The sequence below is a fragment of the Bos grunniens genome, chromosome 13, assembly GCF_055505025.1.
Source record: "Bos grunniens cultivar Pamir isolate PY7600 chromosome 13, Bosgru_T2T1.0, whole genome shotgun sequence".
NCBI lineage: Eukaryota > Metazoa > Chordata > Mammalia > Artiodactyla > Bovidae > Bos > Bos grunniens.
Genome location: NC_141177.1, coordinates 53375174 through 53402287, shown reverse-complemented (window position 1 = coordinate 53402287; position 27114 = coordinate 53375174). Strand labels below are relative to the sequence as shown.

The following is a 27114-nucleotide window of genomic DNA, read 5'->3' as shown; positions in this document are numbered from 1 at the left end:
AGGATAAGATTCCATCTGATGACAAGTTGATATCTGTGACAAGCTAGTTTGCATACATACCCTGGTCATGGCTAAATAAGGTGAAAATTAAACAAGCCTTTACAAAGGGTATAGTATTCTAATGCCAGAGTTCAGAAAGTACTACCTTGTGTATTCTAATTGCCATTCCTTTTTAATTATTAGAAAGTATAACATTTAAATTTAATAAATTAAGATATTTTTACTGCAAGAAATAATCACATTATCTGTAATGTGCCCCTTGAATGCTTCTATGTGCCCCATGAATGCTTCTAAGTGAAAATGCAGTTTCTATTTCTTTGCTGTTTAGTCCCTAAGTCGTATCCAACTCTTTGTGATCCTGTGGACTGTGGCCCACCTGCTTCCTCTGTTTGTGGGATTTCCCAGGCAAGAATACTAGAGTGGGATTTCCCAGGCAAGAATACTAGAGTGGATTTCCATTTCCTTCTCCAGGGGCTCTTTTTGACCCAGGGATCTAACCAACATCTCCTGCATTGGCAGGCAGATTCTTTATCACTGAACCACCAGGGAAGCCATAAACTTTTAATTAAATATTTTAAGAAGTCTTAAATGATGAGTTATATGAATCAACTGGGGAAAACGCTAGAATTTTTGATAGTAAAGGTTTATTCAGAATTGAAACAATTTCACTTCCTATTAAAAAACATACTTTTGTGTGTGTGACATAAAAAAAACACTTTTAAGACAATTATTGATTCACATGCACTTGTAAGAAATAACACTGAGATTCCATGTGCCCTTTCCTCAGTTGCCCCCAAAGGTAACATCTTTAAAACTATAATGAATCCTATTAACAGCATACGGCCATTAAAAAAAAAATGCATTTGTTTACTATTTACTTGGCTGTATTGGATTGAGTGGTAGAGAGCAGGATTTTTCATTGCCACACAGGGACTTTCTCATTGTGGTGCCCGGGTTTAGTTGCTCCACAGCATATGGGATCTTGCTTTCCCCACCGGGGATCGAGCCCATGTTCCCTGCACTGCAAGGTGGATTCTTAACTACTGGACCACCAGGGAAGCTCCAGGACACTGCCCTTTGATTGCTATTTGATTCTGTGACATCTTCAACTTTACTTCATTATGTGACATTAACATTTTTTTCCCAGTAAATCAAAATCACTTTTGTTTTGACCTGCCAATGTAGGGAGGGCTTCCCTGGTGGCTCAGATGGTAAAGACTCTACCTGTAATTCAGGACACCCAGGTTCAATCCCTGGGTCGGGAAGATCCCCTGGAGAAGGAAATGTCAACCCACTCCAGTATTCTTGCCTGGAGAATTTCATAGGCAGAGGAGCTTGGCAGGCTACAGCCCACAGGGTCACAGAGTCGGACACCACTGAGTGACTAACAATGGGTTCCCTGCATTGCAAGGTGGATTCTTTACCACTAAACCACCAGGGAAGTCCCAGGACACTGCCCTTGGATTCCTATTTGATTTGTGATATCTTCAGCTTTACTTCATTGAGTCACATTAACATTTTTTTTCCAGTAAATCAAAATTACTTTTGTTTTGACCATTTTAAAGATGCCTCTAAGTCATAGGGAGCTGCAAAAACAGGTTCAGCAAAGGTATCGATGGAACCAGCCTGTCTGAATCCTTTGCCCACAAGACGGAGGCAAATAAATATAACTGGAACCACCCAGAGATGAGTTAACTTTGAACAAAAACATTTCCCCCTACTTTTGCTGAAAGATGAAACAGCCCAGGCAATGTCTTAGGGTGTCTCACTTGACACCAATGACAAAGATACTGACCCAAACCATAGGCTAGCCCAAAGGGTAGCTGAGCTCAAGAATTTCAGGCAGCACATTTTGGGTAGTAGTTGGAAGTATATACTTTCTCCAGGGAAGCTTTAAATAAACACCTGTATTCCATTAGATAAAATGGACAAGTTTATTTATTTAAACTTACGGTCTAGCTGACAGCTTCAAGTCAGGAATGCACATGTTATCTTCTCCGCAGTCGACCAGGATGTGAGCCTGAGTTGTGCAAACATGTATCAGAAAGAATCTGACAAAACCCACATCCCATCCTTTTTTTGAAAATTATGAATGATCCCACAAGTTAAACCAAAGATTTCCTTGCATATCTGCTTGAGTTCACCCAGCTAGAAACTGTGTTTGGCAGTGACCTTCCCATATAGGTTAGTTTACTTAAGAGCCCGATTCCAATTCAATCTGAAATGTCTGTAAAGAATGCTACTCTGGCAGTGTTTTGAGGATTACAGGCTGTATTGCTTCTATTATAGTCACATTTTGAACAAATTAAATCTTGGTTGCACAAGGGGAAGGGCTTCCGAAAACACAGGGATGCGGTATTTCAAGAAACGTGTTCGGAAAATCTCTCAAATGTTATAAGCGTGTGTGCAGGAATGAAAACAAAATGGGATGGATTTTGTCTTAAGGTCATGGGAGCAGTGCCCAGGGCCCGACTGAGATTATACCATCCAAGATGGTCCAGGACCTACCTGTTCAGTAACAACATTGTCTCTGTAGTAGTTCAATATTGGTTTCACCTCCAGACCTTCTTGAAAAGTGGATTCATCCAAACTGTAATTCAAACTAATGTTGATTGGAGATAATTTGTCTCGGAATTCAGTCTCATCCTAGAGAAAATAATCACAAACTCAAGAAAGGCTCTGTAAAATGGCTACAAGATGTTAGCTGCTGAAAGGCAGGCAACATTTGATTTCGCTCAATGCAAGTAAATGATGAAGTAATTACCACCCCAGCAGGCTTAGGCACATGCTGATGGATGTAGCACAGAAGAGCCAGCTTCATGAATCTATGTTCAGAGATGGGGTCATTTAGAGCTGTGCCTTTGATGAAATACATACTTCCAGTGGCAATCTTTAGGTTCTCCAGGTCTTCAACAACTCACATGAATGGGTCAAATCACATAGTTAAAAGCTCATGTTTGTGCTCAGACATGTCTGACTCTTTGTGACCCCATGGACTGTAGCCCGCCAAGCTCCTCTGCCTATGGGATTTCCCATAGGAAATTTCATCTTTCCCATCTTTCCCAAGGAAAGGTTTCCATTTCCTTCTCCAGGGCATCTTCCCAACCCAGGGATGGAACCTGGGTCTCCTGCATTGTAGGCGGACTCTTTACCACTGAGCCACCACAGAAGCTCTATACATGAAAAACAGATGCACAGTAAAAGTCACTGAGAGTTTCATGAACTGGGATTTTTATTTTGATGAGGTCGGCAGAATTTATAAGCCCTCTTGTGCTCAGAGAAAGAAAACCTCTCGATTATCTTCCTTTCTCATCATTTCTTTAAAGTCCTCATTTGTATGAATTTCAAAACACCTTCAGAACATTTGAAGTTCCCTTAGAAAAGAACCAGAACTTTGCTGGGAGTGAGGGGGTAGCTCCAGCAATAAGGTCTGGGCACACAGAAGCTCCCAAACTGTGGAGTAGGCATGCCAGCCTTCAGATGCATGCCAGCATCAGTCCTAATGAGACACAGGGGTCGTGCTGGCTTTTCATTCCAGAATGTGTTTTTTAAAATTAACTTTTATTGGAGTATAGTTGTTTTACAATGTTGTGTTAGTTTCTGCTGTACAGCAAAGTGAATCAGCCATACACATACATAGACCCCTTCTTTTTGGATATCCTCATTTAGGTCACCAAAGAGCACTGAGTAAGGTTCCCGGAGCTATACAGTAGGTTCTCATTAGTCATCTACTTTATTTTTAAACTCTGCTTTCTGTGGGTTTTCCATTATTATGTCCCCTCAAAGAGAAGACCAACTGAAAAGAGTCTTTACCACCTTACCATTGGTAAGAAGATGAAATAACTGTATCATACACATTTTGGATTTTTAATTTAATAGAGGCTTAGGAGTTATTGTAAAAATACATTGCCTTACAATCTAAATGTCCATCGACAGAGGAATGGATAAAGAAGTGGATAAATGTGGTACATTTATACAATGGAATATTACTCAGCCATTAAAAAGAATGAAATAATGCCATTTGCAGCAACATGGATGGACGTAGAGGTTGTCAAACTGAGTGAAGTTAAGTCAGAGGAGAAACATCGTATGACATCTCTTATAGGTGGAATCTAAAAAGAAATTATACAAATGAACTTACAAAACAGAAAGAGACTTGCAGACTTCGAGAAGGAACTAATAGTTGCCTGTACACACTACTATATTTAAAAATGGATAACCAACAAGGACCTACTATGTAGCACAAGGAACTCTGCTCAATGTTATGTGGAAGCCTGGATGGGAGGAGAGTTTGGGGGAGAATGGCTACATGTATAGATATGCCTGAGTCCCTTTGTTGTTCACCTGAGACCATCACAACATTGTTACACTCCAATATAAACTAAAAAGTTTTTTTAAAAAGAATGCATTGCTTTAAAAATATAATTATAACTTACATTCAATAAAGCCTGTGACTGCCTCACCCTTTTCCTGAGTTGGCTCAGAGATGCACCTTGATAAAATCTGGCCAAACATCCTCATGCAGGATAAAAGTTCAAATAAATTGTGTCTGACTTTCGTGTTTTAGGGAAGGGGAGGAAGCAATGAAAACCACCTGAGTTAGTATTAAGACTAAGAGTATATTCAAAACAAGAAGCAGCTTAGCAGAAATTAATGCAACATTATAAATCAACTACAATAAAAAATTAAAAGGAAAAAGAAAAAGAAGCAACTTAGGAAGTAACGGCAATATATTATTAGGTTGACTGAAGTCAGGCTCAACATAGGAGTGTGTGGTCCTCAAGTTTCCTCCGATCAAGTGAAAATAGGTGTGGGTCTATGAGAACCACTGCTGCTGCTGCTTAATCATTTCAGCTGTGTCCAACTCCGTGTGACCCTATGGACTGCAGCCTGCCCGGTTCCTCTGTCCATGGGATTCTCTGGGCAAGAGTACTAGAGTGGGTTGCCATGCCCTCCTCTAGGGGATCTTCTCTACCCAGGAACTGAACCCAGGTCTCCTGCATTGCAGGCAGATTCTTTACCATTGAGCCACCAGGGAAGCCCGTGAGAACCACTGTGATGGTTTAAATGGACAAAAATGATTAGAGTTTTGATTTGAATGTGAGAGGCCAAAAAGGTTTGATTCTGAAACACTTACTCGAAGGTAAACGATAAAATCCTGGCACTGGAGGGATTTCTGCCCTTTTATCACGAGAGGGAAGATGAGATGTGACTGATGGTTATCAAGGAAGAGTGTACGTTTAATGGCTCCTTTTTGTTTCAGGGTGTCTAACTGCACCTCAGCGGTCAGGCCTAAAGGACAGAAAGACGTAAAGCAAATATAATCCAGAAAGGAAAAGTATTCAGTGAATGCAATGCTTTATCAGAGAGAATTCCCATTTCACCTTGCTTATTCAGGAAACATTTTTGCCATAGTTGGGATCACAAACAATACATGAGCTGTGTAGATTTGATAAAATACTCCCCAAACTTAAAAACTTGTTTTATGATGGTTTTACACAGTCATTTCCCCCCATAATTGTATCTGTTTTTATAGACAATACCAATTATTCAAGGAGTATTTAGGTAGAAGTTCCCATATATATAACAGAAATTTTTGTGTGAATAAAGAGCTCTTTGAGAGTTTCACGTGGTCTATGCAGTGAAGTGTTTGTGTTTAATTGCTCATCATATCCGACTCTTTGTGACCCTATGGACTGTAGCCTGCCAGGCTCCTTTGTCCATGGGATTTTCCAGGCAAGAATACTGGAGTGGGTTGCAATTTCCTCCTCCAGGGGATCTTCCTGACCCAGGAATCAAACCTGTACCTCCTGCATTGCAGGTGAATTCTTTACCCACTGAGCCATCGGGGAAGTCCACTTACTAGTGAATTTTCTTAATATGGTAGAGGAGTAGAAAATGAAAATATGCTCACCTATTGTGTTTGCAATGTTCTGGCCTGCCACAGATGCGCACACTTTTAAAGAAAAGCTAGAGAAAATAATAGTTAATAGTTTTCTGGTTAACAAACTTTTCAGTCTGAAGCAGCAATCTTTCTTTTCCTCACCCCAGATAAACAAATATGTTATTTTTCCTCTATACATCTCTTAGTACACACACAATTAAACAAATAAATATGCACATATTTATTATTTATTGATTGATATATATATATATCTTACAAGTCTAATACAATTAAGAAAGGTGATATTATTACATAGGAAGGTAATACTTAGAAATATTACTAGAGGTCAACTAATTTAATCAGTGGATTGATTAATCAATTACTTGCTGTCTTTATTCAAGAAAGACATATAAATATCTTCCATGTGCTAGGAAGTAAAGAATTGGGCAGAATAGTAAGGGGGCAGCTTAGTGATACAGCCTGGAGGTGACCCCAATTTGAGGAATCTGAAGGAATCTGGCATGTTTGGTGCATTAGAGCAGGACCAGGAAGCTGAAGAAAGTGAGGCTTGGTCGATCAGTAGGGAACAGGACTTTGAAAATCACATTAAAGAATTTGGATTAAGAGGTGCAAACTTGTAGGTAAAAAATAAGCTACCAGGACATATTGTACAACATGGGAAACATAGCCACTGTTTTATAATAACTATAAATGGAGTATAACCTTTAACAATTGTGAATCACTATACTGTATACCTGTAATTTATATAACATTATACATCTACTACACTTCAATTAAAAAAAAAAAAAAAAAGAATTTGGACTTAATTCAGAGAGGCATGGAGCATCACAGTACAATGAACCAGAATCCACTTTTCTTGGAAGCAGATGGGGACTCGGCAGTTACTTGCCAGGGCTGGGATATAATTTGAGACAGAGAGATACCAGAAGAGGAAGGGAAAAGAAAGAAAATGGGGAGAGGAGAATGGCTGTCTCAGGCTCTGTAGGCACAATGATACTGTGTGTAAGGACAATAAAGAGAGGATGGAGGGGACTTCCCTGGGGATCCAGTGGTTAAGGCTCTGTACTCCCAGTGCAGGGGGCCTCAGTTCAATCCCTGTTCGGGGAACTAAGATCCCGCATGCTGCCTGGCATGGCCAAAAAAAGAGAGAAGATAGATATGCAAGAGAGAGCTTTATAGTTTTTCCTTGAATGTGCTTAAACCCAATCCGGGGAGGGGCCTGCTGTGGCTTATAGGACAGCCTGCACTTGGATCTGGCCACGGAGAGAATGAAGACTGGCCAGTGGTCTCTGCCTGCCTGTTGCTTGTGCTAAACTCCCTACAGAAAAATGTCAAGCTCTAAAAGCCAGCATTCACGAGGAAGCTTTTTCACATTTCTAAGGAAGTGAAAATACAAGAAAATACTTAAGTATGATTTAATGACAGCCTTAACATTGTTTATTAGTAAATACTATAGTATGATTTGAACATTTCTACAGAATCCAAAAGGAGTAAATAATCCCTCGTTGTGCTTTAATTATGTGTCAGCTTCCTGTGTCAAATATAATGAAGATGTGTCACATCTGGGATTCATCGAGCTCCCGTGACCTCAGTCAATGTCTCCCTTCAGGGTAAATAATTTGCCACGTACCATTAAGCCAAACATTTCCCGAGATGTCTCTGCTATTTCAAGTGTTTGTACCACTTCCCCAGAGAAATCACAAATTCCAGCCCACTTCTACTTCAGTTGGAATTACTCAAGAAAGACGAATAGTGAATCACATCTTTAAATTTTGTAGCAGGTCTGGCTTTCAAAGCTGGAATTTTTTTGTGTCCGACTTTATTTGGAAGTACTTGGTTACGTGTTAAGATTGTACATTGGCTTTTTTTTCTGTTCATCCTTACACGAAACAAACAAAACTCATTAGCTTGCATAAGATAAATTCGTATTTGTAATAAAATGATCTATATGTAGATTGAAATAATTTTACATACAGTATTTTGTTTAACACAATTAAGAAACAGAAAAATTTTTGCAAAATTAAGTTATGAATGTGAACATTATCTCCTCTTTGGGAGAAGAATTTGATTGAGAAATGATGTTATCAGTTGAAGGGTTACTTTTGATTTACGAATTATGTGTGTGTGTGTGTTTGTGCGCGCGCTCAGCTGCATCCAACTCTTTTGCGACCCCGTGGACCAGAGCCTACTAAGTTCCTCTGTCCATGGGATTTACCAGGCAAGAGTACTGGAGCGGGTTGCCATTTCCTTCTCCAGGGAGTTTTCCCAACCCAGGGACTGACCCTGCGTCTCCGTGTCTCCTACATCACATTAGTGCCACTTGGGAAGCTCCGTGAGTGTTACTCTAAACTTAGTTCCCCCTATCTGTTACCTTTATATCATTAAGTGGATGATTTTAGCTTTTTCATACTGAATTATTGATAACAGCAGTCCAACCTACACATTTTGTTTACAGATGTTTTTAAGCCAAAAAAACAGAGTTGCCAAGTTATAACTTGCACAGCACTCTGTTCTGACGGAAAAAGAAAACCTCACTGAAATATTCATTCCGAATTTAGAAAAATATTTCTCTTCTATATAAACACACACATGTACATCATGTGTATATTGTTTTTTGGCCATGCAGCATGTGGGATCTTAGTTCCCCGAACAGGGATCGAACTTGCATCCCCTGCAGTGGAAATGTATATAGTCTTAACCACTGGACTGCCAGGAAGTCCCCACCATGTTTTATGAAACAGATTATTAAGTACACTTACAGGTATTCATCTAATTACAATAAACACTTGAGTTGTTGGGGAAAGCTGTGAATGATTATTAAATTATAATTAAAAATTTAGACTGTTGGGCTATACTTCTGGTGCATCAGAAAGCAGGAAAGTATATCACAAATCCTCTAACACTAGTCCTAACCTGATGCAACAATGGTTGGAATAATTATACTGTGAAGTAATGGTGTTCATAGCCACGTATGGAGGAGGAAGAATGAAATAAATGTGAAACAGGACTTAAAAATACAAAGCACTTCAGTTTTCAATCAAGCTAATTCAATACTCTTTCAATGATAGCTAATAATAGATTTTACATAAAGTTAGGTGTAACTGAAAAGTTTTTTTCAAATTTGAAAAGGGGACAGTTTATGAACTTCTACATTTGTAAAATATTTTTTATTAATTTTAATTTTTCTCATTCAATAACAATTATATGAATATTTATAGGCTGGCTTTATTTTGTTTTCTAGTTTAGAAATGCAAGTAGCAGAAACTTTATAAACCTACATAGCTGTTTGAAAGGTATAGAAATTCTCATTGAGGGAAATGGAGAACTATTTCCCAGTTAGAGGTTGACTTAATAGTTTTAATATGTACAATATAAAATTATATCAAATACAGACAAAAACTACAGAAAAGAAAATCAACAAATACCTTTCAATCATTTTGGAAATACTGGACTAAATTCCTATAATAAATCTTAAAAAGTATTTGAGAAACACATTTGAGACTGAACCCGCAGTTAATTTCGCATCTTCTAACACTCTGAGCCACCCATTCAAAATTTTTTCATGTGAAAATGAAACATCTTTCAGAAAATGGATGCAACAGAACCAAACAAGTAACTGTTATTTGCCCACATAACAAATTGTATTTTATCTAAGTAATCTGATTTAATGCAACACGAGTTCATGAAAAAAAATTCTTGTTGAAAAGTAATATTCTTTCCACAAGACCAAACAGATCCTATGATCTGTTGAAAACACCAAAAACTTAAAAAAAAATTCAAAAACCAAAAAATCCCTAGAAAAGATAATCTAGTTCATAGGAAGATTTTACATCAGAGTGTGCCCTACACATATGCTTTAAAGAACTCAGTCTAGAAGTCCGTTCAGTCATGAACGTGCAAACAGAGACATGGGGACACGTGCTCAAGTAGTCCTCATTCTTCCTTTCATATTCATTTCATCCAGGGTTCAGAGAGATGCTGGCTTTTTCACATATTTCCTCAGAGCAGGCTTTCATTATAATACTTTATGGTTTCATACCCTTTTAAATGTGCCCAGGGCATTTCCCAGTTACTTTCAGAAGCTCGTTGAGGGGAAGACAGTCCTCCCCAAATTGAGAGGTCCCAGCAAAGAAATTCTTCAAGGTCGTCCACACCCCTTATCCTCCACCCTTAAAGGCTCTGATTCCTGTATGAACCCCTGTCCAGAGGCCGTGAGCAACATGCTGAAACTGGCTGGGAATACATTCTATAACAGTGGTCCTCAACCTTTTTGGCACAAGGAATTGATTTCGTGGAAGACAGTTTTTCCACGGAGCAGGGGTTGGGGGAGATGGTTTCAGGATGATTCAAGGGCTTACATTTACTGTGAACTTTGAAGTGAAGTGAAGTGAACTCGCTCAGTCGTGTCCGACTATTTGCGACCCCGTGGACTGTAGCTGGCCGGGCTCCTCTGTCCATGGGATTCTCCAGGCAAGAATACTGGAGTGGGTTGCCATTTCCTTCTCCAGGGAATCTTCCCAACCCAGGGATCAAACCCTGGTCTCCCGCATGGCAGGCAGATGCCTTATCCTCTGAGCCACCAGGGAATTCCCTGTGAACTTTACTTCTAATCTAATGCTGACGCTAGTTTGACAGGAGGTACCGGTCCACAGTCTGGAGGTTGGGGACTCTTTTTCTAAGGGTCTAGACTGATGTGTTCTGCATTCTGACTTTCTCAGGAGCTGACCATATCATCTGAGTTATGCCATGTCTTCTAGAAAATGGGGGCAGATCTAAAACACTCCAAATATTTGTTGATTTTTTGGAGTGTGTGTGTGTGTTCAGTCGTGTCTGACTCTTTGCGACCCTGTACACTATAAACCACCAGGCCCCTCTGTCCATGGGATTCTCCAGGCAAGAATACTGGAGTGGGTTGCCATTTCCTCCTAAAGGGGATCTTTCCAACCTGAGGATTGAACTCTCCAACCCAGAGATTGGGGCTTCCCTTGTAGTTCAATCAGTAAAGAATCTGTCTACAATGCAGGAGACTCAGGTTCGACTCCTGGGTCGGGAAGATCCCCTGGAGGAGGAAACAGCAACCCACTCCAGTATTCTTGCCTGGAGAATCCCACAGACAGAGGAGCCTGGCGGGCTACAGTCCATGGAGGCGTAAGAGTCGGACACAACTTTGTGACTAAACCACCAAACAACCCAGGGATCGAGATGTCTCTGGCATCTCCTCTGTTGCAAGTGGATTTTTTACCACTAGCGCCACCTGGGAAGCCCTGGATGTTGCACAGAACTTTAAAAAGCAGGTTTGTTGCCCCAGACTAGTGACTGTGTGAGAAGTGTGGAGCAATTGGAGATGTTTACTGGGTCCTACCCTGTGCAGATGGTAGGGGGTGAGGAACTACTGGAATCTATAGCAAAAGGGGTCTTACATGGTACCTGTATTTTAGAGACCAAAAAGTCACGATCCTTGGGAGGGGGAGTAGTTTTGTTTTGTTGTTGTTTTTTTTTTGGATTTCTTGATCTCGGTTTGGACAGTGTTTTGGCTGTGTTCCAATTTTGTTCTAATGTCAGAGGGTGAGTCAGGGTGATGGTATGGTTGAATTGTGTGGAGATGTTACCAATAGGATACCCCTGTGGGTGTCTGCCTTCAAAGCAGAGAGGTATGTTATAGCCTCTGTTAAATTGGTTATAACATGCCCAGGTTGTGGGATTGATAAGTTGCCAGGAATGAATTCTATACGTCCTTTTAAAATCTGGAGAAAGAAGGGTCCTACATAGTCGGGCCCAAAAGTTGTGGTTCTGGGGTCAAGCTGGGCAATTGCATAGGCTGAGACCCTGGGCCAAGCTTGTGTCTATATCAGAGAATATTACCCTAAAGCATTACCCAATAAGACAGACCTCTGACCCTGGAGGACCTACATACTGAGAAGCAAACTGGCAGTTCCTTGAGCTGTGTTACACTCAAGTTCTATTTCTTGGTCCTTTCAGGTGACTGGCCAGATTCAGAAGGAAAATTCTCAGATGTCTAAACTGTGTTCTCCTACAGTACAGGCTAAGGAACCATAATTTTACTGCTGCTTCTGATGATGAGATCATAGCCCCCCAAATTTGGGTGAGGACACAAAAATCTCTATAACATTTACCTTCCATCTCATTGTACATGTGAGGTTATAAAACTTACATCTGTCTTCAGCACAGAAAGTGAGTAATCTGACCCAATCTGACCCATTATTTAAAAAAAAAGACAATACATATGTCTGGAAAGTGTTTATAAGCATATGCAAATACAAGCATCAAGATTTTTTTTATTATATTTTCAGTTTATTTAATGTTGGTTTTAGTATGCCAAGATTTTAAAAGAACTCCAAGATTCGCTTGGCTGGGAATTTTCTCAGGTTAGTTTTGTTTTTCATCTCATGTTGTGCCTGAAGATGGAGACATACCCTTCATACAAGTCGACAGCGAAAGATCAGCATTGTGTCAGTTACTTTTTTTTTTTATAGACTAACTCCTGGCTACTCGGATGTGGTGCTCAGACTGGCAACATCAGCACCACTTTGGAGCATCTTCAGAAACATAGTCTCAGGTCCCGCCCCTGATTTATGGCCCCCGAAGTGCAGGTTCACGAGATTCCCAGGTGATCTGAGTTCACACAAGAGGGCAAGAAGCACTGTAGAAACTCACCAGGCCACAGGTGCCACTGATTCTGGAATCAGGCAGGTTTTGTTTTCCAGATTGATGATCACCGGCTGCAGGAGAAGTTGGGCCCCCACCGTCACAACCGGCCTCGCTCTGCAGGGAGAAGATGCACGGCTTTAATCAGTCCCGCGAGCAGCAGGCAGAAGCCACTGCCAACATTCCCAGCCCCAGTGCCAAGAGTTCCCCTCACTGCGTGAACAGGTGGGCTCAGGATTCAACCAGCTACGTTCAGACACCTCTGGTTGCTCATGAATATTATGGAGCTGTGAGACCCTGGAGCAAAGCCGCATTCACGGACCTGCTCTGTCTATGGAGTGCTCACACTATTTTGGTGACATGGCTATGAAATACTTCCCTGGGATCTGCTAGTCTATCCACATTCACATCTGAATATGAAGAAATACATCCTCCTACAGTCACTTGTGTCACACCTGTAAGTACTTGAATTTTTATTTATTTGGAGGTGCCAGGTCTTAGTTGTGCCATGTGGGGTCTAGTTCCCTGACCAGGGATTGAACCTGGGTTCCGTGTGTTGGTGGTATGGAGTCTTAGCCACGGGACCACCAGGGAAGTCCCTGCATAGGGACTTTTAAATGTTTTTTGCTTTGTTATTTTTTTACTTTTTAAAAAAATTTATTTACTTTTAATTGAAGGATAATGGCTTTAAAATATTGCATTGGTTTCTGCCATACATCAACATGAATCAAGCCATAGGTATATACATGTCCCCTCCCTCTTGAACCTCCCTCCCACCTCCCACCCCATCCCACCCCCTCTAGGTTGTCACAGAGCATCAGTTTGAGCTCCCTGACTCATACAGCGAATTCCCTACGGCCTATTATACAGAGTGAAGTCAGTCAGATAAAAACAAGTATCGTATATAAACTCATGTATATGGACTCTAGAAAGACGGTACTGATGAACCTATTTGCAGGGGAGCAGTGGAGACGCATAGAGAATACACGTGTGGACACAGCGGGAAGGAGAAGGCGGGACACATGGAGAAAGTAATGTGCAAACATACACACCACATGTAAAATAGATGGCCAGTGGGGATTGTTAAATGTTGATTGGCAATGTTCTAGCCAAGCTTTGCAGATTGACCTAAACCCTTGAGGGTGGGTGGACTCATTCTGTGCTTCATACAGAGCAATGGTTCTCCAGTCCTGATTGCACAACAGAAGCAGCCAACAGCTTTAAAACAGAAACCAGACCCAGGCTCACCACAGAGCAATTGAATCAGAACCCCTGGGGGTCAAGGCCAGGCACCCGAATGTCAAATACACCCTCCAGGTGATTCTGTTGTGCAGCCGAGCTGGAGGAAAAGGACTAATACAGAATAAACTCAATTCCAACCACCTAGGTGAGGATAAACCAGACAAGAAAGTAAATCACTGGGAAAGGGAATGGGGCAAATTTTTAAAGCTTGGTGCCAAGACAGGAGAGCTGGGAGCCAGATGTCCAGATGACAATGTGAGATGATGCCATGCTGCTTAAGTTTTCCTCTGACAGGTGGTAGGGCTGGGCCATGGGGCAACGCGTTGTTTAGGGCACTGCTTTAAAGGATTTCATGATTACCATAATGGCGCCTAGTGGGAATTTTCCTAAACTCCTGTATACTATCTGTATGCTGTTAGGTGATTTTTATTTTCAATATTGTGTGAGCTCCAGGCCTTGGAAAAGCAGGTTAAACAGGATTAGACACACAAGACAGAGTGTGATGTAGGTCTGATCCCTGGGAATGAACAAGGAAAGAAAAGGCAACCTGGGAAAGAAGCTCCAGCTGGGGCACTCGGGGAGGAGGGTCTTAAGCCAAAGTTGCCTGTTTGTGGAGCTCCAGGTGGGCCTGTTTGTATCCCTATTGTGTCCAGTAATCGACTGGGAGCCGTTTATGGGAAACAGGGCCTTGTTGCAAATGTAGATTCAGAGCATAGTGGCTGGACCACGAGACAACTGCACTCCATCAGCTCCAAGTGCCTCTTGCCTGGAAAATCCCATGGACGGAGGAGCCTGGTAGGCTGCAGTCCATGAGGTTGCTAAGAGTTGGACACGACTTAGGACTTCACTTTCACTTTTCGCTTTCATGCATTGGAGAAGGAAATGGCAACCCACTCCAGTGTTCTTGCCTGGAGAATCCCAGGGACGGGGGAGCCTGGTGGGAGGCCATCTATTGGGTCGCACAGAGTCGGACACGACTGAGGCAACTTAGCAGCAGCAGCTCCAAGTGCTGCTGCTTCATGGCCACAAACACAGTCCCATTCCTTCCTGTACTTTGAGCATTTCAATCACCTGATTCTCTACTCCCTGAAATGGAGAGCGGCTGGTATACATCAACTCTCTGAGGATGTCTTAGTACTGATGGTGATAATCCTACCTCCTTAAGGAAACCAACTTTAGAATCCCTAGGGGAGTTGACCTAGGTTTGTGCTAGGTCACGTGCCCAGAACACCTGGATCAGCTCTCTGCCTTTTGATACCTTACCTGGTGTCTTACATTCCTGTAACACTTTTTTAAACATGAAAACAGAATCTCAATTTTTGATCACTGCCTACTGGTTACTTATTCTGTTTACTTTACATGCACAGTCTCAATCCTTTTAACAAAATAACTTTATAATGTAAGTATTATGCCCATTTGACATATGAAAAAAAAATCTGAGGCTCAGAAAGTTACAGAAACTTGCCCAAGAGTACAAATGGGTGAGTGTCTGGAATGGCCAGGTTTTTCTTTTTCTTTTTTTTTTAAAGCAACACAAATTTATTGACACCAAGGGATCGGGAGAAGCATGTTTTATCTGAAAGCTCTAAGGAAGGATTCATTCAGGGGTCTCTCCTAGCTTCTGAAAGTTCTTCACTTGTGGCAGCCTAACTCCAATCTTCACATGGTCTTCTCCTTGTATGCGTGTCTGTCTCTTCACAGTGCATTCTTTTTATAAGAACAACAGTCAAATTGGATTAGAGGTGCAATGGCTAGGTATTTTAAAATCCAGATCTGTCATATTTGAATTGTTCAATGCTTGTTTTTGGAGACTACCAATTCTTGGATAGTATTTCTATTCCCTAATTTAGTGTCCACACTTGATTACAGAGGCCAGGGTACATAATACCATTCCCCTGCCCCACCTTCCTTATGTATAAGCACATTTTAATTCATTTCCAAAGCAAAGAGAAGTATTTACATTGAGGGCCACCTAAAAAATGTGTCATTTTGTAAGTTCCACTAAGATCCATATCTTATTTAACATTATGCTAGTAGAGGCTGGAAGTTTGGTCATGAGATATGAGAACAAAAACAGAAAGGTTGAAAGAAAGGGAAAAATACTGAGGGGAAAATATTCCTCCAAACTTTAAAAAAAGCATCTCAATGTTCTCCAAAAGAAATAATTTAAGGCAAAACCAAAAACAAAGAGGAAATGCATCTGAAACAACTAGAAGAATGTGTCCATCAATGAAGAAATAAAGATACATATTCAACAGAATACTATTCAGCCACAAAAAGGGAAATCTTGCCTTTTGGGACAACACAGAAGGACCTTGAGAGTATTATGCTTAGTGAAAAATTCAGAAAAGGACAAATATCATATGATCTCACTTATATGTACAATCTAAAAACAAAAATCAAAATCATAAGATGAACATATAGATACAGGGAACAGATTGGTGGTTGCCAGAGATGGCAGTGAGAGGGGGTGATGGAAATGGGTGAAAGTGGTCAAAAGTACAAACGTCTAGTTATAAGTAAGTCATGGGGATTTACTATTTATAAGATAAGTCATACAGCATGGTGCTTATAGTTAATAATACTGTGTTATTGTTATATATAAAGTATATTGAAAAGTTGCTAAGAGGGTAGATCTTACAAGTTCTTATCACAGGCCAAAAAAAGTTGTAACTATGTGGTGATAGATGTAATTAATAAGACTTATCATGGTAATCATTTTGCAATATATACAAATATTGAATGTCATACACCTGAAGTTGCTGCTAAGTCACTTCAGTTGTGTCCGACTCTGTGTGACCCCATAGACGGCAGCCCACCAGGCTCTGCTGTCCGTGAGATTTTCCAGGCAAGAACACTGGAGTGGGATGCCATTTCCTTCTCCAATGCATGAAAGTGAAAAGTGAAAGTGAAGTCGCTCAGTCGTGTCCGACTCTTAGTGACCCCATGGACTGCAGCCCACCAGGCTCCTCTGTCCATGGGGTTTTCCAGGCAAGAGTACTGGAGTGGGGTGCCATTGCCTTCTCCAACACCTGAAGTTAATATATTATAATAAAAAAAACAAATTTGCAGACCATCAACCACATACCTGTAAACTGCTACTTTTCCTGTTCCAAATGCACCCACAATTAAATCTAAAAAAAAACACAGAAGCACAAATTTTATAGAATTGATCAAAACTCATAATTAATTATAAATAGCACAGAGAGCAACCTGATATGCCGATTGCAGAATGAGAGTCATACAAACAAGAACAGCAAATCACGGCTTTCCTAAGGCATTTTGGAAAGGATATAGGAACTTCACTGTAACTCAATATGACACATAAATCCATAGATCTCCAACCCTACTGGACTCAGGAAGGCCAGCCTTCTAGAAATGCTTCAGATATTCGTCATAATGCCATATCCTCCAGACCCAAGGCACACACCTTAAATCATAAGGGAAGAAGTGCCTATGTCTCTATTTCTGATTTGTAAATAAGATCATAGTGGTGACCTGAATGGGAAGCAAGTCCAAAAGGGAAGGGATATACGTATATGTATGTCTGATTCATTTTGCAGAAACTAACGTAAGAGTGTAAAGCAACTATACTCCAATGAAAAACTAATTTAAAAAGGAAAAAGGACTTCCCTGGTGGTGCAGGGGCTAAGACTGCACTCCTGAAGCACGTGGCCTGGGTTCAATCTCTGGTCTGGGAACTAGATCCCACATGCTGCAACTAAATAAAGAAATAGAAAAAAAGGGAGAGGGAAGCATACGCTAAGTGCCTACTATGTACCAGGCTCATCACACACACTGTTTTATCATCCCCCTATCAGCAACAATCCTATAAGGCAAGTGTTTTACCGGTGAAGTAGAGCAGTTTGGCTGCCATCTTACCTCAGCCTTTCGCTCTTACAAATACGTGGGTGGCGAGTATGGTTTTGGCAGAGTGACTGGTAGTGTATGAAATAACTGACATATTATATTATAACAGTCTCTCCTTATTAATGGTTTTGCTTCTTTGGTTTCAGTTACCTGTGGTCAACCACAGTCTGAAAATATTAAGTGGAGAATTCCAGAAATAAACAACGCATCATCAAACGTTTAAATTGCACGCTGTTCTGAGCAGCGTGATGAAATCTCACGCCATCCCGCCTGGGATGTGAATGACCTCTTGGTCCAGCATGTCCTATCTGTGGTCGCTTAGTAGCCAACTTGGCATCTCAGTGCTTCTTCAAGTGACACTTATTTTACTTAATAATGGCACTAAACTGCGAGAGGAGTGGTGCTAGGGACTTCCTTGGTGTTCCAGTGGTTAATACTCCACGCTTCCAATGCAGGGGGTATGGGTTCGATCCCTGGTCAGGGGAACTAAGATCCTGCATGCTGCAGGGCATGATCAAAAAAAATTAAAAAGGAGTGATGCTAGCAATTAAAATGTGCTAAAGAGAAGCCCTAAGTGATTCCTTTAAGTGAAAAGGTGAACATTCTCCACTTAGTAAGAAACAAAATCCTACGCTAAAGCTGCTAAGATCTATAGTAAGAAAAAATCTTATATATGTGAAACTGTGAAGAAGAAAAAAAACTCATGCTAGTTTTGTGGTCCTACCACAAGCTGCAAAAGTTAAAACCACAGTAGGTGAGAAGTAATTAGCTAAGACTGAAAAGACACTGAATTTGTACAATAAGATGTTTTGAGTGAGAGACCAGATTCACATAACTTTTATTATAGTATATAGTTATAATTGTTCTACTGTATTCTTAGTTATTGTTGTTAATCTCTGTTCATAATTAATAAATTCATCTTTATGTACAGGGAAAAAACATAGTATCTAGAGGGTTCAGTATTCTCCGAGGTTTCAGGCATCCACTGAGAGTCCTGGAACATATGCCTCCATGGATAAGCAGGGAAACTATAATAATATTAAATAACAACAACAATGCTAATAATCAATAACACATATCGAACACTTATTCTAGGCCAGGAATCCTTTTAATGAATTTACTTTACGTGATTCCTAGCAAGTTAAGAAGTCTTTATTATTAGCACAATTTTGCAGAAGAGGAATTTGCTTTTTGTTTTCATTTATTTTGTTGCAGTAGAGTTGCTTTACCATGTCATGTCCGTTTCTGCTGTACAACAAAGTAAATCAGCAATATGTATACATATATCCCCTCTTTTTGGATTCCCTTCCCATTTAAATCAGCACAGAGTATTGAGTAGAATGCCACGTGCTATACAGTAGGTTCTTGCTGCTGCTGCTGCTAAGTCACTTCAGTCGTGTCCGACTCTGTGCGACCCCATAGACGGCGGCCCACCAGGCTCCCCCATCTCTGGGATTCTCCAGGCAAGAACACTGGAGTGGGTTGCCATTTCCTTCTCCAATGCATGAAAGGGAAAAGTGAAAGTGAAGTCACTCAGTCGTGTCTGACTCTTCGCGACCCTATGGTCTGCAGCCTACCAGGCTCCTCCGTCCATGGGATTTTCCAGGCAAGAGTACTGGAGTGGGGTGCCATTGCCTTCTCCAACAGTAGGTTCTTACTAGTGTTCTATTTTACACATAGAGTATATACATATCAATCCCAATCTTCCAATCCACTCCTCCCCGCTACATTCCCCCCTTGGTATCCATACGTTTGTTCTCTACATCTACTAGTGTTCTATTTTATACATAGAGTATATACATATCAATCCCAATCTTCCAATCCACTCTTCCCCCCTACCTTCCCCCCTTGGTATCCATACATTTGTTCTCTACATCTATGTTTTGGCAGAAGAGGAATTTGAGGCTTAGGGAGGAGGCTCACATATAAATTCACTGATGAGTCGTAAAGAGTCAGACATGACTGAGATAATTTCACTTTTACACACATACAGAAGAGGTGAAGCTGGGTTACAGCAGGACTGGGCAACAGAGACGTCTTAAACTCTTTGAGGAGTAATGTTCACAACAATCTCAGTGATTGGCTAATACATAGTCAGAACTCTCCATTTTTCTTAATCTCATGTATGATGCTTATTTTTTCTCAGGAGGTGCAACCAAGCACAAATGAAAATGATCATGGCTATATCTGCAAAGTAAAATTTAGATGCAGAGATGGGAAAATTTGACTTGGCAGAATTAACAGCCACAGAAGAAAACTTACAATAGCTGGATCCATAATTGGTTAATTCCAGTAGAACTGAGGTGAAAATGAAAAGAAAAAAAGACGGGGAAACTTTTTTGGCCATGCCATATGGAAAACCAATCAAGGAATTAAATTGGTTTAATGGAGTTTGTACAGGAAAATGATTTGTAGCCACATGCCCTTGGCACTCACCTTTCCAGACAAAGGAACTGGTCAGACTGCAAGCAACTATGACTCTTCTCTAGGGGCTTCTCTTGGCTGGGCCAGGGCATTACCCTCAGCCCGTGATGGATGGGGACTGGATGGATAGCTAGGTCCATGAGCTAGCAAGGCTTCTTTCTTAGGGCGACTCTAAGACATGTGCTTCCTGTCTCCAGAATTCCCCAGTGAGATAAAGCCCTAGTTGCTCACCCAGTCAGCCTCGTGATAATAATCTTTCCTTTTCACATCTTTCTTCCCTACTTCCTTAGCAATGATTTCTGGGGGTTATTCCTCAAATAAACTACTTCTTTTCTAATATTTAGTGTCTTCTCTTAAAGAACCCAACCAAAGACAATAATTCTTGTGAAACATGTTTTTTTTTTTTTTTTTTAATAGACTCATATCTTCAGGATTAGAATCAGTCAAAATATCTCTGGTTACATGGAAGAAATGTAAGTGTCCATCAACAGATGAATGGGTAAAGAAGATGGATACACACAACACACACACACAGGACTATTAGTCGGTCATTAAAAAAATGAAATATTGCCATTTGCAGCAACATGGATGGACCTAGAGATGATTATACAGAGTGAAGTCAGAGAAAGAGAAATATTACGTGATCTTACTGATATCTAAAAAATTATACAAATGAATTTATATACAAAACAAGTAGGCTTACAGACATAGAAAAGAAACATCAAAGGGGAAAGGAAAGGGGGAGGAATAAGTAGTGTGGGATTAACAGATACACATCATTATACATAAAATAGATAAACAAGAATATACTGTATAGCACAGGGAACCATATAAACATTTTTGAATGAACTATAAAGGAAAATAATCAGAACATATATATATATATATATATATATATCTCCACATAACTGAGTCACTTGGCTGTATAGCTGAAACTAACACAATATTGTGAATCAACTATACTTCAGTTTAAAAAGTTGAAAGTTTATTGTTATATAGACACAGCATCAGATTCAGATGAGAGACTCAGGACTGGACTCCAAAGATCCATGTTTTAAAAGATGTGCATGCTAATGTTTAATTGGAGAAGGAAATAGCAACCCACTCAAGTATTCTAGCCTGGAGAATGCTATGGACAGAGAAACTGGCGGGCTGTTGTCCGTGGGATTTCAAATGGTTGGACAAGATTGAGTGACTAAATAACAACCATGTTCAACAAGTCAAATGAAAGTCATCTAGTAGGGGTCCCCAACCTCCAGGACCTAATGCCTGATGATCTGAGGTGGAGCTGATATAATAATAATAGAAATAAAGTATACAGTAAATATAAGGCCCCGAAACCATCCCCAAGTCATCCCTGCCCCAACTCCTGGTATGTGGAAAAAGTTTCTTCCACGAAACCAGTCCCTGGTGCCAGAAAGGTTGGGGACTACTGCAGGGAGCTCCGTCTGTGAGATTAAGGAAGACAGTAAGTCAAGGGCTACCACCTGAGTACCTATGACTCATGGAATAAAACTCTTTTCCAAGGGTTCAAATCTATGAAGTCAGAAAGCAAAGTTTCTAAGTCTACCAGTTTTGAAAACATATCAGAATTTCACCGTTTTCAATGATTTTCACATTTTTTTCTGTTGACATTCGTTTCTCCCTGCACAACAGTGCATTTTCGCTATGTCAGAGGAAAAAGAGCTACTGATTTGAAGAAACACAGACTCTGTTCTTCCTGTGTAATCTGAACTCCAGTATTTAGACAAGTGTAGTACAGGTGGCACTTGGTCTGATCTGCGTCTATTGACACAACACCAGACAGGAAAGTTCCATTACGAAAACTGATTCCAAGGGATCATGCGCTTTGTTTTTGTTTCCAAATAAGGTGAAATGTTTATATCTTGAGATTGGACACTTTATAAATAACAGACAAATTGTAAGAATTTACTCTTTGGAAATGACCAAGAAAATAGACTATAAGCTCTTCCAGGGCAGGGATCTTTCTTTGGGTTTGCATATCACAAAGATTTTATGGAATGGTAGGGGCTGAAATGAAGAAAGAAAGAATCTTTGCATCCACAGCACCAGGCATCGTGTCAGAAACAGGGCAGGGACTTTATCCTCCTATGAAATGGGAGGAAAAGTAATCATGAGATAATATACTAAAAAAGAGAGAGATGAAGGAAATGGAACAATTATTAAGACAGGCTAATGTCAACTATAATTCTGCTGAATTTTTGCATGTGCCCTTGAAAGTGTTGGGAGACACTCACACACACACACACACGCACGCACACACACTTCAGAGCTTGCATCATGATCAGATTGTCACTATAGAGGAGAAGCTGAGAGTCACACTCCTGACCATCAGGGGCAGGAGCGCTTTTTCTTTGGGAACTTTGATTCCTAGGCCTCAGGGTGGGAATTTTCCTACTCGGGAAAACTCAAGTAACTGGCAAAACAGGCCATGATTTTTTTTTTTTTTTCATGAGAACGTGGCCACAGTTATTCAGAGACTGAGAAAACAGTTATCTACCACTAAAGTATGCTTGTCTTCTGAGACACCACCTTGGTATTGTGCCTGCTGGAAAAGGCCAGAAGCATCTGTGCTCAGGGTCTTTATCAGATTTCTCTAGGGGAGAAGAACAGATCTGCTCATTTGTGTTTCTAACTAATCTGTCTTTCCAAAATATGTGACTTGTTTCGATAAGTATTATGTGATTTCCAAATATACATATGCTATTATAGATATGTTCCAAATATATATACACACCTATGTTTGTGTATATGGATGTATCTATATATGTATATACACACTTGTTTATATATGTGTGCATATATATATATATAGACACCCAGTTTAAACAATTTTTTTGCACAATTCTGTCATGCTTAGGAATTTCTTCCTTCCCTTCAGGACTTTTACTGTTTTTTTTTTAATTTTTATTTATTGGTGTACAGTTGATTTAGTGCTGTGTTAGTTTCAGAGGTACAGCAGTGATTCAATTATACATACACCTATTCATTCTTTTTTTAGATTTTTTTCTCATCTAAGTTATCACAAAATATTGAGTAGAGTTCCCTGTGCTATACAGTAGGCCCTTGATGGTTACCCTTGATGGTCAGGAGTGTGACTCTCAGCTTCTCCTCTATAGTGACATCCATATATAGTGGTGTGTATGTTAATCCCAAGGAATTTCAGTGATAATCTGATGACAAATTTTGGTGCTAGTATTTCCATAATTCAGTAAGTGATTATGCAATTAATAACTGGGTCATAACTCAGTGGACTTTTTCCCCTAACTTTGAGACAACAGATCTTATACCTTTATCTAGTGTTTATCTATTTTCCTTTCTTATTGAAACTTCTTAAAAGCATATTCTGAAAACAAACAAAAAACTTTGCCTTTCTTTATGCAAAGACATTTAGCCTTTTATTCCCCCTTGAAGAAACACTTGGCAACTAAAATTGGTTCTTTCCCCTTAATCAAAAACGGTTCTAAAATTGCTAGAGTCCTTTTTTATCACTTCACACTGCCGGAGAAACATAGTTTATTTTCCTTTTGGTTTTTGATGGAACCAAGTACTTTTAAGGATAAAAAAAGGAGACATTAGCATGAATGCAGGATCAGTTGGCAAGAAAAAATAACCCTAAAAAATGTGAGGTCATAGGAGACCTATTACACCTCTATTTTGTATTTTATTTCTCCAAAATCGTTGTTTTTAAACAAGAAAGCAGTAAAGAGCCAAGTCTTTAAAGTGGTGCTGGGACTATAGGGTCTGATTTCATTAATCTCCGAAGGAAATTTTAGAATTAGAAGAAGTTCAATAGGGAAACATCAGTGTTGTTTTGAGTGTGGATTTGAAGTCTGGGCCCAGGTGGGCAGCGAGCAGAAAGAGAGAATGGAAACTTCTGAGATGGGGGACAGAGGGAAGGGGAAGATAACAGGAAGAGTGCGGACAGGATTAGATGAGGAAATCTCCCAAAGGCGTTTCATGGAGGGACGACTCCCCGGTCCCCAGAGCACCATCAGTTGTGAGCCACCTTCTCTGCTACTTTCTTTCTTCCCACTTCTAACTCTCCCATCTTCCTAAGAAATATACACATTCTGAAATCTCTTGCTCAAAATGCCACCAAACACCTCCTTTAAAATCTTGGAGTTAAAAGACATTTATTATTTCAGAATAATTCTGGACAGTGAGAACTGCCATAAAGAGCTTCCAAATGAATGAGAAACGTGGGAACGAAAACCTAGGAGTTGTATGAAAAGTTCCCTTCCAGAGGGAAGGCCCGATGCCGAAACACAACCCCCCAAATGTAGAAATCACCAAGGAATTTTAAAATTGAAACTTTAAAAAATTCAAGTTCTAAAGGTAAGTGAAAGAAATAGTGGTAGATGTTCACAATGCAGCCCCTTGATCAGATGGGAATATTTGTCAATGCTCTCAAGAATGTCAGGCACCTATGAAAATATAAATGTTAATTATTATTAATAACCCTATTTTATGACAGACTCATACACATTAATAATAAAACGATGAGTGTATGTGTTAGTAGCTCAGTCGTGTCCTACTCTTTGCAACCCCACAGACTACAGCCTACAAGGTGCCTCTGTCCATGGAATTCTCCCGGCAAGAATACTGAAGTGGGTTGCCATTCCCTTCTCTAGGGGATCTTCCTAACCCAGGGATTGAACCTGGGTCTCCTGCATGGCAGGCAGATTCTTTACCATCTGAGCCACCAGGGAAGCCAATAAAACTATAAATAGTCCAATCAGTCAGTTCAGTTCAGTCGTTCAGTCGTGTCCGACTCTTTGCGACCCCATGAATTGCAGCACGCCAGGCCTCCCTGTCCATCACCAACTCCCGGAGTTCACTGAGACTCACGTCCATTGAGTCAGTGATGCCATCCAGCCATCTCATTCTCTGTTGTCCCCTTCTCCTCCTGCCCCCAATCCCTCCCAGCATCAGGATCTTTTCCAATGAGTCAACTCTTCGCATGAGGTGCCCAAAGTATTAGAGTTTTAGCCTCAGTATCAGTCCTTCCAATGAACACCCAGGACTGGTCTCCTTTAGGATGGACTGGTTGGATCTCCTTGCAGTCCAAGGGACTCACAAGAGTCTTCTCCAACACCACAGTTCAAAAGCATTAATTCTTCAGCACTCAGCTTTCTTCACAGTCCAACTCTCACATCCGTACATGACCACTGGAAAAACCATAGCCTTGACTAGACGGACCTTTGTTGGCAAAGTAATGTCTCTGCTTTTTAATATGCTATCTAAGTTGGTCCTAACTTTCCTTCCAAGGAGTAAGCATCTTTTAATTTCAATAAAAGGTAATAAATAGGCAATTCACATAAAAATAAATAGCTGTGACCAATAAATACAGGAAGAGATGTTCAACCTCATTCATTATCAAAGAATTACAAATGGAAGAAACAATGAGGTATCATTTTTGACTTCTGAAATTTGAAAAGTTTAGCATTAGGCACAATAGAAGAGGATCAGAAACGCATGTATCCTCTGTTGGAGGGAATAGAAATTGGCACAATTTTCTTAGAATGTGCTATGTCAGTTGTGGCTCAGATGGCAAAGAATCTGCCTGCAATGCAAGAGACCCAGGTTCAATCCCTGGGTCAGGAAGATCCCCTGGAGAAGGCAATGGCTACCCACTCCAGTATTCTTGCCTGGATAATCCCATGGACATTGGAGCCTGGTAGGCTACAGTCCATGGGGTCACAAAGAATCAGACACAACTAAGCGATTAATACTATCTATCTATAACAATGCAAATGTTTGACCCAGAAGCAGAGACATATCAAATAAAAGCTAACTTTCTAAACATTTTAATTATATGCATTTCTTTCTTACGACAATCCTGTGAGGTAGATACCATAATTATCCTCATTTTAAAATAGGGAAAATAAGGTTCAGAAAAGCTAAATAAAGTAAGTGGCCAGGCCAAGTTTTAAAGAGGCAGTCTGGCTGTTACCTATTTTCATCCCTGTGCTTCCCAGGAACATAGCTACAGGCTACTTTTCTCTCTTAAAACAATCTTAAAATTCAGATGTTTTTACATAAAGTAAATGTCAGCCTTGAAAAGTATTCTAATATGTGGAATCTTAAAAAAAAGGGGGTGGTACAAATGAAACATCTACAAAACAGAAATAAGAGTTAAGATGTAGAAAGCAAACTTGTTTTTTGTTACCAGGGTAAGCGAGGAGGGGGCATAAATTGGGAGATTGGGATTGACATATTCACACAACTTTATATAGATAATTACTAAGAAACTACTATATAGCACAGGGAACTCTACTCAATACTCTGCAATGGCCTGTGTGTGTGTCCGATTCTTTGCGACCCATGAACTATGACCCACTAGGCTCCTCTGTCCATGGAATTCTCCAGGCAAGAATACTGGAGTGGGTAGCCATTCCCTTCTTCAGGGAATCTTTCTGACCCAGGGATCGAACCCGGGTCTCCCCTATGAGAGGGAGGCGTGAGAAAAGATTCTCAAAAAAGGGCAGATATATATATCTATGTATGTATAACGGAATCATTTTGCTGGACACCTGAAACTAATACATTGTAAATCAACTATATTCCATAAAATTAAAAAAAAAATAAATATACTACTCTTAGAGCTTTGATAAATTCATCTGGTCATGAACTACCAACACAACCAAGATTCAGAACAGCTCCATCATCCCCAAATGTTCTCCTGCACGTTGCTGCCAAGCCTGCCCCGACTCCCTTCTTAGCCTCTTGATCCTCTATTCTGTTTTCCAGAATGTTGCATAGATGGAGGTATACAGCAAGTAGCCTTTTTTCACCTTCTCTGGCCTTTTATTTTAATTTTTTAAAATTTATTTTATGGAAGTATAACTTACAGTGTTGTATTAATTTCTACTGTACAGCACAGTGATTCTTATATGTATGTATATATATATACACACACACACTCTTCTTCATATTCTTTTTCACTATGGTTTATTACCGGTTATTGAACATAATTCCTGTGC

At 40.2% G+C, this 27114-nt stretch overlaps 1 protein-coding gene across 4 annotated transcripts in view; it reads right to left on the bottom strand.

The window, feature by feature from the left end:
• ITGA8 (integrin subunit alpha 8) overlaps window positions 1–27114 on the bottom strand; it is a 189090-nt gene that overhangs the window by 83283 nt on the left and 78693 nt on the right. For all 4 annotated transcript variants that reach the window (XM_086334201.1, XM_086334202.1, XM_086334203.1 and 1 more), the window contains exons 14-19: window positions 16902–16947; window positions 12581–12688; window positions 5915–5970; window positions 5138–5292; window positions 2509–2646; window positions 1953–2020 (exon numbers count right to left, since the gene is read on the bottom strand). In XM_086334201.1, coding sequence (XP_086190327.1) covers window positions 1953–2020; window positions 2509–2646; window positions 5138–5292; window positions 5915–5970; window positions 12581–12688; window positions 16902–16947 — 571 coding nt within the window. The remainder of the gene's footprint in view (window positions 1–1952; window positions 2021–2508; window positions 2647–5137; window positions 5293–5914; window positions 5971–12580; window positions 12689–16901; window positions 16948–27114) is intronic.